This window comes from Cynoglossus semilaevis, chromosome 15 (assembly GCF_000523025.1).
Source record: "Cynoglossus semilaevis isolate Cse_v1.0 chromosome 15, Cse_v1.0, whole genome shotgun sequence".
Taxonomy (NCBI): Eukaryota; Metazoa; Chordata; class Actinopteri; order Pleuronectiformes; family Cynoglossidae; genus Cynoglossus; species Cynoglossus semilaevis.
Window position 1 is genome coordinate 6,931,931 of NC_024321.1, and position 12,767 is coordinate 6,944,697.

At 42.3% G+C, this 12,767-nt stretch overlaps 1 protein-coding gene across 2 annotated transcripts in view; it reads right to left on the reverse strand.

Annotated features, from left to right (window-relative positions):
- The window catches only part of pcdh11 (protocadherin 11), a 131,852-nt gene extending 119,390 nt beyond the window's left edge, over positions 1-12,462 (reverse strand). For both annotated transcript variants that reach the window (XM_025062961.1, XM_025062960.1), the window contains exons 1-3: positions 11,705-12,462; positions 6,777-7,357; positions 1-2,106 (exon numbers count right to left, since the gene is read on the reverse strand). The exon at positions 1-2,106 is cut by the window's left edge and continues 408 nt beyond it. In XM_025062961.1, the coding sequence (XP_024918729.1) occupies positions 1-2,106; positions 6,777-7,316 (2,646 nt within the window). In that variant the 5' untranslated portion in view covers positions 7,317-7,357; positions 11,705-12,462. The remainder of the gene's footprint in view (positions 2,107-6,776; positions 7,358-11,704) is intronic.
- Positions 12,463-12,767: the final 305 nt, after the last annotated feature.

Sequence of the window (12,767 nt, forward strand, 5' to 3'; positions counted from 1 at the left end):
TGGGGATCGCTTCTTCCTCCTCTTCTTCTTCTTGATCTGACGGTTCTCTTGGTTGGGCGACACCCACTCTCCACTCTGCTTGCCCTTCTGGACCACTTTGTGTCGGGGTGTCTGCCGACAGCGCACCAAGGCGGTCACAAATATGACTAAGATGACAGTCATTGTCCCTGCTATGATAGCTATAACAACAATCACATAGCCGTTGGCTTGAGGTATTACCTCCGTGTCCCCAACGTTACGGTCCAAGGGTGTTTCCATGCTCTTTCGTAGCTGCTCTTGGATAAAGGTAGCATTTGACACCGTGTCGTTGACGAACAAGTGAATGAGTGCTATGGCATGTAATGACTCCGGCTGACCTAGATCTTTCACCTTGACAACAAGTCTGTGCAGCCCCAGATCAGAAGCTACTATTTTCTCCTGCAGCGTTATGTTACCTGTCGCCTCGTCAATGGCAAACAGGCCTCGAGGGGAGACCCTGGATGTGATGATGATGCTGCTGATGATACTGTACTGCAGCTCAGCATTCATACCAGTGTCATTGTCAATTGCAAACACTCTGGTAACAACGGAGCCAGGGGTGACGGTGGTCCGCACCAGGTCATAGGAGTAATTGGAAGATGGGATGACAAACACGGGACGATTGTCGTTTACATCCACTACGTTGATGGTGACCTTGGCATAGGAGGAGCTCGGAGGATGTCCTCCATCAACCGCCTTGACCATGAATGTGTATGAGCTCTGCTGTTCTCTATCAAAGGTGATGTTGGGTTTGATCACACCGGTCTGCGGGTCGATGATAAAATTATCTTTCCCGTTTAAAATGGACAAGGTTATAACAGCATTATCTCCTGCATCTGGGTCCGTTACTGTGATTAAGCCCACCGTCCCGTAGAGGGGGAGGTTTTCCGGAACGTAGAAGTTGTACTCTGGGTGTGTGAAAGCTGGGCTGTTGTCATTAAGGTCCTGGACAATTAGCCTGACTGTGACATTGCTCTGTAGGGATGTGGAGCCATTGTCCCTGGCTATGACAGTGAATGAGTACCTCTCCTGTTTCTCTCTGTCCAGTCTTTTGGCAACAGACAGGATTCCTGAGCGTCTGTCTATGTTAAACCCATCAGGTGCATCAGGCCCCAGAGTATAAATTATCTCAGAATTACGTCCGCTGTCTGCATCAGTTGCACTTATTTTTATTAACTGCGTAGCCGGTTCATTGTTCTCTGGTATGGAAAGCTGGATTTCAGGCTGAGGGAAGATGGGTGCATTGTCATTCTCATCCTTGATTTTAATTAAAACCATAGCCGAAGTGTTCAAAGGAGGCGTCCCTCTATCCGAGGCCACTATCTTAATTGCATATTCTCGAGTCGTCTCATAATCTAAGGGGGCAGCTGTCTCTAGTAAGAACTGATCATTAAAGACAGGCTTCAACCTGAATGGAACATCGTGGTCGGTATAGCAGGCTACTTTGCCATAAAGATCTGCATCCTTGTCAGTAACAGTAATTAGGGCTATTTTGGTGTTGAGAGGTGCATTCTCTGACAGCAGAACAGTCCCATTAACCAGGTTGATAATGTAGCGTGTGTCAATGGAGGGAACATTGTCATTAACATCTGTAACATTAACGGTCACTGTGGCTCTGGAAGGGGTGGAACTTCCATCACTGGCCAGGACGATGAGTTTATGAACAGGAGTGACCTCCCGGTCCAGCGGCTGCTTCACCGTTATCAGTCCAGTAGAACCATCAATGGTAAAGTGGCGTTTGGTGGAGGCGGAAATCTGGTTGCTGAAGGTGAAGTGGATCTGTGCGTTAGAACCCAGGTCTGCATCTGTGGCGTGAAGCTGAGCGACTGATGTTCCCATGGGAGCGTTCTCGGGCACCGTGACCTCCAGCTCAGTGTCCTTGAAGATGGGTCGATTGTCATTGACGTCAGAAATGGTGACCTGCAGGATGGCGGTGCTGGACTTGGGAGGGCTGCCGCCGTCTTCCACTTTTATTTTCATCACAAAGGTGTCCTTCTGCTCACGGTCCAGGTTCTGCTGGACAATAAGTTGTGGCCACTTGTCACCTTCAGGGGTCTCTATGATGTCCAGGCCAAACTCGCTGACACTCTGCAAAGTAAATACATATTTACACTTAGCTTCAATCTATTTTTGAAAAGCTTAGATAAAAAAAAAAACATGGACAAGAAAAACAATATCTAACCATAATCTTATTTTGTTCCCAGTAATTAATGTGCCATGTCTTTATCTTGAAAAAAACATATTTCAACTTCTATTTCTGGCTGTCAGATAGTTGGCTATATTAAAAATCTCTTTAACTCGGATAACAGATCAATTTCATATGGAAACTCACATCATCTGTCAGATGAGGAGAAATGGGGAAATCTCAAAGTTATATTTTATTTATTGCCCTAGATTTACTTCTCAACACTGTGTCCAGATTCTGTTTGGTGTCTTAATTTCAGCAGTTGTTCTTGAGAACCAGCCAAAAACTCAATGATGAATGTCAGCAGTGAATAAACCAGCCTGGGCCGAGAATGGATTTACTCTGCACAAACATTCCACCACCTTAGTACCGTGGACAATTTTCTTGGATATGACACACTATAGGTACACTATCACTGTATTATTATTCCTTCTATGCTTTATGTTATAATAGGCCAGGCAGGTTTGCTGCAATGCAACTTCATTATCTAGGAAAGAGCCAGTGTAGGACAGAGGCACAACAATAATCTCTATATAACCTGGAATATCAGATCACCACAGATTAAGATAAGAAGAAGAAGACAAGTCTTTCCTAGTAAGGAGACTTTAAAAAAAAATAAAGACAAAGTCTATAGGTGAAATAAATCTTGGGGGAAAATGAAAACAAATGTATTAGGGAAAAATGCCAGTGAAAGGACACAAACAGCAGCTACCACGAGTAATTATTTTTTATGAATTTATAAAACAAAGGATGCATAAACATATACATGTTTTTAAATTAGTAGAGCAGGGACGTAAATGAAGGAAGAGAGAGGGAGACAAGTGGCACAAATGGAGAGAGAGAGAGAGCAAGCAAGAGTAGGGGGAGGAAATAAGAAGATCAAGCCCATGAATGAGCTGCATGCACATTATGAAACAAAGAAGCCCTTTGAAGCCCTTTCAGTCAGAAGCAGTTTCATGGTAAAACAAGAAAAAACATCCTATTTAAAGCGATAAGCTTCATGCTGCACATAATGTTGGGAAAGATTACTGCGTCTAGGCAAAGCTATCAAATAAGATTAAAACATATATGCATTCCACTTGTTCAACATTTCAACAAAACTGTATCCTCGGTACGTCTTAGAAACCCAGCGCGGTCCTTGTGCCAGCCCAGTGTTGTTGGGGACAGAGGGAAACGTGCAGCTGCGGCATGTAAATTATTGTATACTCTGAAAAATTGCTTGCTGAGGGAATGTTGTCAACATGCCAATGATTGACAGAACTACTTAAAAGAGCCAAAACTGCAGCAATGATCTTTCCGACCTTTTTTTATGGTTTCTCTAGCAGGCAAAAGGCACACAGGGATACAGGCAGACTGCAAGTAAAACAATGCTTTTTAAAAAGTAAGGACTGGGTGGAAACTTCCGAGACAACATTGTGGGTATTCTATTACTAAGCACTACTCCATCAGCACTGAGCTCTTTAATCCTCACTTGTTTGAATAGTTCACAGCTTCAGCACAGCAGCTGAGTATATGCACAGCAGCATTTGGCAAAACTGGCTGTTAATAGAAGGATGTTGAATTAGAATTTGTCAAAAAAAAAAAAAAAAGAAAAAGAAAAGAATAGCGAGCTATGATTTATGAGGCAGTATTTCCTTTATAATTTTTCCTTTGTTTCACACAATTTGTCAAGTGACAAGACGATGCTCGGCGCATTTCAATAACTTTAAGTAGAGCTATCTCTCAGTCTGTGTTTACCCGGCATGCTGAAATGGCCTGGTGGACTGTGATCAAATCTAGGGCAGGTTTAACAAAAGGGAAAAGCCAAATACTGACATGAATCACTCTTTTGACCCTGAATGCTAATAGGGAATGGCAAGAATCTCTTAAAGGTGAACTGTGCACATTAGTCACGTTTTAACTCTTTTACCACGTATACAGTACAGGTGGGCGTCTTCATGAACTCCGATGATTCACCATTCATTTCACATTACATAGTCAAAGGTCTCCTCAGAGTGGGAACGAGGCGCCGTGTGTGGGAAGTGTGCGGTACACAATCTAATCAGAGTTGGATAATTTCACCGAAAATGACTGAGGGACACTGTCAGAAGCAGAGGTGGCTGTTGATGAGGGAAAAATGACTCTGTAGCCCTTTCTGCAGACAGTGCCTGAGATTATCAGCGGATGCATCTTTCAGTCAAGTTGACAACCTTATTAAAACTCAGAGGAGGCTGAGATTGGGCCGTGAATATATCAGCCAGGCAATAGTCACGGTAATGCCCCTGGATGGGGCTAACTGGGGACAGCTATTCATCACAACCTATAGCGGCTCTTTATAATGCTGATAGAAACTCCTTCTCTCTTCTCTTCTCTTTCCATCCTTCATTCACTTTTGCCCCCGGCCATGATACCATGCATATAATTAAGACAAAAGAAGCTGGGAATTGTTTGTCTTTTTTGTCAGACTCTAGAAGAGGATAATACGTCAAAAAAAAGGAGGGTAATGAAAAGTGGAAAAGGCTGACAGCGGGACCTCTGCAGGAATATCCTGCTCCCTTCTGTCACTGCCTATAGGGGGTAAGAGTGTGTTTTGAATACTAATGGAACACATAAAAATGTTTGCACGTTCACGTAAAAAAAAAGTTAATCTAAGTTCGTAATAATAAGTGTTCAAAATTTAGACTTCAAGTAGTCATTAAAAATGCTTGAATATTAGAGTTAAAGGACACTTTGACCTGAGCAAAACACAGACATTCATTTCGTCGTGTATTTAATCCATCATAGAGACAAAACTAAAATATTAGCAAAAGAAATGTCCATACAAGGGATTATTTTCAAAACACTTTACATGCATTGAAATCTCAAGCACACAGATTCATTTTTGTGTTTCTGGAATGTTCTGTGCATATGTAAACTTATCATATCTGCTTTCATGGGAGGCTTTCTTTCACCCATGCGTGTGATTGCTTCTCTCTGACCTTGATCATTTCTTAGGCCCACTCTTACTGCAGTTAGAATGACGTCACACATCACTGCACAGCACTGATGGCAGAGTTTCTGTCAAAGTGTAATTACCGCCCATTATGTGCGATGCCGGAGCAACGTGTGGGATAAAATTACCGGTTGTCCCTTCAAGGAAAGGACAGAAATGTCCAAAGAAAGCCCATCGTCTTTCTGTTATTTATTCTGTCTGTTAACAACAGAGCTGTCGTTGCCACACTGGACAATTCCACTTGGATCATTGTGCCTCACACTTGTAGCAATTTCTCTACGAAGCTTCGTGCAATCCAAGAAAACTGGCTGATAAATCTAATTTTTAAAGCAAACTATTGTGACTGTGTAGAAAATCCAGACACCAGTTTCAGCTCTACTGCTGTGGTGAAACACAGCACGGGCTTGAAAATAAGTACAGTATTAGTAAAATACTATACTCTTACCAAAAGCCCAGCCTGGAAAGGCTTACACTTCATATTATGAAAAGGGCAGGAAAAGTGATTGCATATGATCACCATAATGAGCAGAACATTTGGTCGGTGATTTTGCAGGCATGAACGATTTCACAACACTGTGCATGTGCAGAGGCCACTGCAGCATGGAGAATCTTTAAAAAATGCTAATCAGTATTCAGGGCAGACACAGACAGGTGTGATTCTGTTTATTCCAACCCCCGTGTTAATTTCTTCTCAGGTACCATGATGGATTTGTCATCTCTGTCTCGCCCCGTGCCTTTAATTCCAATAATCTTTCTTTAGTTCTCGTGTTTAGGCTCTGCTCCAGACTGCTTGCATTTCCCCTCTTTAATTACACTTCATTTGTAAGAGCTGGTGTCACCTCTAATATTCATCTCTCCACAACGCTGAGAGTGTTGTCTGGACTATAAATGAAGAATGCATGATATTGTCCTACATTTCTGAGTTTACAGTTCACATTAGGCCAACAGAGAACACGGCAGTGCAGTTTAATAGTGCAGCAATTATTTGATGAAGGAAATGCTTTCCCCCACCAGTTCTGCAGAAAATAATACCTGTTAGCAATAATATAATATACAGAGGAATATTTCATCTCATTTAGTTCAATGTACAGCGTGTGACTCGTGTAACTTGTTGCTGAAATTAGACATGAAAGATTAATCTAAATGGCTAGACTCTGATATTACTGCACCCTTCATGGGTTTCCTTTTATATATTCTCCTTTTATATTACATAAAGGATTTGAAAAGAAATATGAATAGTTAAAACAAAATCATAGGCTTCCTATGTTATTCTACTTTAAGAAAAAGTAGGTCACGTTTTAAAGCAGAGTCAAATATGCAGGAAGCCACTGCACAGAATTACATAAAAAGCATATGGAATAAACAAGGCCTAATGAGGAAAAGACATAAAAAGTGATTCAATACGGATTGTACACAGCACAGGTGGCAGGCACCAACAACAGTGTGTCTGTAATCCTAATTACTAAGACAAAGAGTAACTGTATGTTTGGAATAAATTCAGCTCATATTTATTACTTACCTGGGTTCAGTATATCATAGTACAGCTACATGACAAAAGACAAATGTCAAAGGTCAAATGGGTGAAGGCAAAGTGTTTCTCACCTTGACCAGCTCATAATGTTGTATCCCATTGATTCCCACGTCAGGGTCAAATGCAGAGGGCACAGGGTATCGAGTGTTGATCGCTGTGTTCTCAGGAATCGAAATGTTTATGACTGTGGACTGGAACAGGGGAGCGTTGTCATTCACATCCTCAATGAGGAAGCGGATCTTAACCAATCGGAAAATCTCATCAGGCAGCACGGCCACCTCGATTTCGTAGTAGCAGCGCTTCTCAGTGAAGACCCCTGAGCACAGCTTCTCCCGGTCGATCCTGTGATTGGTGGTAAAGATCTCCCCCGTGTTGGCCTCCACTCTCACCAAAGGCACATCACCTGTCTTGTAGACAGGCTTGAACTGCAGCGGTGAGGACAACCTGATGTTGGGGTCCAGGTTGAGGTTCAGGTCCTTGCGCAGGTTGCCAATACGGACGTTCTCCGGCTGCTCCTCCTTCACTGTGTAGTCTCTCTCCTGGGCCCAGCACACTAAGACCACACAGGTGAGCCAAACAAGTAGCACATGAGTCTGACTTGCTGGGGCCATGGTCAAGAGTGGATAAAAGCTTCACTTCTGCAGCAGCAATTCTGTCAAAGAAAAAAGTGAGACAAAAAGGACAGAGAGAAAGAAAGACAGTGAGTTTAAAAGCTGTACGTAGCTCAGCTGTAATTAGTTTCACCTTCTTCTGATGGAGAGTTTTCAACTTGACGTATTCAACCTTACGAGTTATGAGCCCATTTCCTCCCTAGTAAATGTTGAATTTTCATACTTAACCTGTGATGGCATCCACCCAGTTAGCAGGCATGAGAATGTTAGTAGTTCACATTTTTCATCAATCCATTTGATACCCGTAATGAAGCATTCCATATTTTTATTGTGAGGCATGAAAGAAGCAGAGTTCACCTTTGTAGTTAAATATTCAGCTTTGAAAGCTTGTTCACAAACTGCGGAGGCTTAAAAAACGAGCTACAAAAAAAAAAAAAGTTAATCAATTTCTGAGTCTTTTTAAGTCAGTATTCATGATGTGTCCTCCAAACGTGCACCAGGCACCCAGACTTCATCTGAGCCTTAAGCACTAACACTTTCATGCATGAACACACATATGGAGTCGTGATGCTCGACAGCCATCATTAATGGAGAGCCATCACTTTCTCTGAATGTAAACAAGTGAGGCTGCAAAATATCCTATGGTCGTGTGTGTAAACACACTTCAGCTGGTCAGGGTGTGTGTGTGTGTGTGTGTGTGAAGTGACTGCAGTGGGAGGCGAAACAATGAGGAATTAGTTAGTGTGAGAGCCAACATCAATCAAATTAGTTCAATTTAATCTAAGCTTCATTAAATTCTGCTAAATTAGTTTAATAGAACAACAAATCAAAGCAGCATCCACCTGTTTTTATTAAATGATAAACAACTCAGTGCAAATACAGTACATTTGCTGTGACAGAGAATTGATGGTTCCTTATATCAGTTTTAATGTTTAAGGTTAATGATTTGTGTATGTTTGTTTGATGCCCCACTCAGTCTTGCAGTCATACTCCTGCTAGCACAGGTGCATGATAGCATGAAATTGAGTGATTCTCAATAAATTACAGCTTTCCTCTGTTTATTTAGGTGAAATACAACCAAAGACTAATCAAATTGAATTGCTCAAACCCTACTGTGTGTTTAGGTCTACAAGCCAAACGACTGTTCATTAATCTCACATGATTATCCTGGAAATATTGTGTTGTATTTTTTGGCAGACGCCTTGATAGCAGATCTATTTTCTTTTAAATATGACAATTGTATTCAGAACAACATTTAACTGAAGCTGAAAAATTGCTCCAGGCTAGCAGTAACCCGTCGTTACAGTTTTTCCTACTGTATGCATTTTTATCTGTTTAAGTCAAGTATGTGGAAGCAGAAAAGGTACGACAACCTAAACAGCACCACAGGGGTCCCTGTAAATTGGCAAGGCAACAGCTTTCATGGCCACAGACACTCTCGGCGTACTGAGAAAGGGGAATTGGTTAAAAATTCAAAAATTTAATTGAACTGGTTTTTGAATCAGCAACAATGGCGAGGGTATACATGCAGCCTGCAAAGACCGATTTGGTTTCACACATTTCATAAAGTAGCCACATGAGAGTCATTAAAGACAGCCGCATGTGAAAAAAACAAAACAAAAAGAAAAAAAAAAAACTGGCATTGATAACACAGAGTGTTATTAATACTGCACATCCAGTGCAGGGCAGTATTTTCACACTACGTCAAAATATTGACGAGCACGTATCCCATTGGTGGCTGTGACACACTTACTTGGAAGTGTGCATTTTATCAGAGCAGAGAGTGAGCAGCAACCGTCTCAGTGTGATAATCAGCAGGCACGACGAGGCTCAGCTCAGACAAAGGATAATGAAGTTTAAATTACAGCCTTAAATAGAATGTGATTCGCATAAAAAAAGATAAAAGTGTGATTCAGGATTCTCTTTTTAAATTGTGAGCAATGACAGAGTAAACTGACTTGTACTTCAACCGACTACTTCCAGAAGTACGGTACACATGGCCTGACGTAGGACACGGCCTTTACTGCAGTACAAACATTGGATACAGATTTGAGAATGCAACTAAAATGGATGTTAGTTGTTTTTTTTTTTTTTTTTTGGAGAGACAAAAAATTCAGTGCCTCACAGGCAAACCCTCTTGCCTCTTTTTTACTTGGTCTAAATTCTTTTTTTTTTTGCTGTTTTCGTAGCATTTTCCTGATGAAACCTCCTCATAAACCTGTCTTTGAAGGTAAAAGAAGGAACTACGCTGTGGGAAGAAAAAATAGCAGGATGAGCGGAGGGAGAGAGAGAGACACTGAAATCCGAGGTGTCAGTCAGAGTGTCTCCTTTGCTTACATTTCACTAGTCTCCTGAAATGCTATTTTGAGCCCCAGACAGCAGGTTGAATCCAGTATAGGCAAACTCAAGCCTCTCTCTTGAGAGAGAGAGTGAAGAAGAGGCAGCAGTGGTCCTCGCTCACTTTACACGACAATGTGATGGACAGGCCTACCTTGCATCTCCTGAAGGACAGTAGTGAGTGTGGGGGCCATACAGCAAGAACAGACAGAAGCTATGAGTTGCCCTCTGCTTGTCAAAGCCCGGGATTTTAACATTTGTTTTATATTTAATAGATTTTAAAGATGGCATTTACATGACTACTTTGATGATCTTGGACTTTTTTTCTTCTTCTCCTCTTTCAACAGCTTGATCGCTGACAGTCTGACAGATTTCTGCCAAGATCAGAGAGTTTCCTTTGAGTCCAATTTTCTCCACGCGTTGGGAGAATAAAACTTGCATCCTCGCGGGACACTTCAGCGCTTGCTGCGTAACCCAAGCCATGGCGGGGCATGGAAGAAAGTGCAAGAGGAAGATGTTTGACACAAGTTGCTGCCTTGACAATGTTAATAACATATTTAATTCTCTGGAAGATTTATTCAAGTTCAAATACCACTGGGATTTGAAGCCCACACATTCTTTAAATAGTGGGAGAAGAGATATCGTAATTAATCTCACACGCCACGGTGTGGGCATGGGTGAATGAAGCAGGCTGTTTATGATCAAACCTGAATGTCTTTTGATTTTTCAATGCACACCATTTGATTGTTTCACATGCACTCCATCGTAAGCTTCAATTATTTAATGGCGTGGACTGGTAAACACCAAAAGTGGGCTAATAAATTAGCCCCTGTTAAGGTTTTATAGCCCTGCATTTACATAGTAATTATTGAAATTGTTTTATCCGTGTATCTGAGGAGGGCAGCACAAATCAGTGACTTCAGTGTGTGTACTCACTCACGGAGTTTCAATTATGGACACCTGTAAGGTTAAAGGTCATAGAGGTTCATTTTGGTGCTCTATTGGTAGTCATGACTGCAAAGATAATCTTTAATCCCAAATTTATAAAATTACTGACAATTTCAGAGGCTACATATGAATAACCCACTGTGTACAAAATAGAGAAAACGAGGATAGAAAAAAAAACTGCTTTGCTGAATTTAAATCCTGTTAGAAATATGGAAAATGGTTTCATGCAACTTCCAAAGCAAAATACTCAGTGTACTGAATCCAAATGTAATGGTTTTTGCACAATTTCATATTATAATTTATTGTAAATTGGAATAAAGCTTCTCCTATCGACCAACACCAACCACGATCAACGAAATTGTACTATAGGATCCACGTAAAATATAGAAACACATCTCTGTCCCTGCCTACTGGGGTTCTTTTTGCATAGTGTTTTTGAACTGTTGCAACATTTAAAGAGAATATTTCATGAGTGTAAACACGCTGATAGTCCCTGTGGTTCCACGGTCTGTGACAGCCGGTTAGTTTGGCCAGGAGCGATGCTGCTGCTGCTGCTGCTGATGCCGCTACCGCGCACCCTGGCACTGAGCTCCGCGGTCAGAATGCTGTCAAATCTGTGCTTCAAAGTCCGCACAGTCGGACCCTCCACGGGGGACTGGCTCCGAACATGCAGAGATCCAGACAGGACTTATCTGTGCCCGAAGTCGTAACCGAATGCGCGGTGCATTCGTCGGCATCCATAATGCGACAAGTCGCCTTACATTCCCCACACACTGCACTTGCATCGGTGTTCACTGGAGATCATTTGTATTTACATCAGGTTCACACGGAGCCACCGGCTTTATCTGCGGGAGCATCTCAATGAAAAGCCACGGGCGGTCAGACAGAGTGACCCATAATGACGATAATGGTAAAAAGACGCGGATTCAAACCCAGAACCACAGGGACTATCACTTTAATTTTCAGTCTTTTCCAGCTTTTTTGCTCTTTCTCTGCCGGTGCAGTGTCATTACTTCAGTTTTATACAAACCTCACAAATATGTGCCGTGGAATAGATGACATTTAACAGCAAGAGTAGAGACGGGAATCAAACCAAATCTTACCTTTCCGCTCGAGCAGGAGGAAAAATCAGGAGCGTGTGCGGTCGCGTAGAGGCATCACTGATTTACCAAAAAAAAAAAAAGAAGTGCCACGAATAAAAATGAAGTCAAAAGGAGGGATCCTCGTCAGAAACAGCAGAAAGACAAAGCTCGAGGAAAAAAACAATATCCAGCTCATAAACACGACATCCTTATGTGTGAGAGAAAAACCAAATTATTTACAGCGATCAACTTTTAGACAGGAGACGCTGCTGGTCCTCCACGGATGTCTCGGGCTCGCAATCCCACGAGCGAACCAGCGCATGGATCCAACCCTGGTTTATATATATATATATATATATAAGAAAAACTTCGTATCCCTATCTCGGCGTTTGCTATTTTATAAATACTTAGGGACGAAATACACTATTGCCCGGACTACACGTGTGCGTAAAACGCGTCTTGAGCCGCGCGTAAAACTTCAATCCAAGCACGCAAAAATGGAATTCTGGTGTAGAGAGAGAGAGAGCGAGAGGGAGAGAAAGGAAAAAACGGCTGCTTAAAGGCGATTTATTCTAAACTGACTTGTTTAGAGTGATTCAATGCCGTGTGCGCTCCCCGAAAAGTCAACGTGCAAGGATGGAGAGAGCGCCTCGCCAGCCCCAGTGGAGTTGGATCAAAGTGAGCCTCAGTGCAGCATCACTTACAGGAGCTGGGAGAGGCGGGTCAGCGTATCTGTCTGCTAAGCTGTGGATGTCTCAGTAGTATTGTATGAACTCAGTTCCTGAATACTGCCCACCTCTCTGACTCTCGCTCTCCTTGCCACTGACGTCATGTAGACAGGGAGGGGCCAAGCACAGATTTAAGAGCCCCGGTCCTCTCAGCCGCACTGCGTTGGAGAGACGCTTGTACTTAGATGTCGGAGGATGACTGGGTATGTGTGGACTTCTTCTTCCAGACAGTGGCAGAAATGCAGTTTATGTCTGGTTTATGTCTGAAAACAACACGGGGAGAGTGGTGGTGGTGGGGGCACTGTTCACTTTAATGCAGAGCCTTGTTTCTGCTCTTTATTTCTAATCGAGGTCTA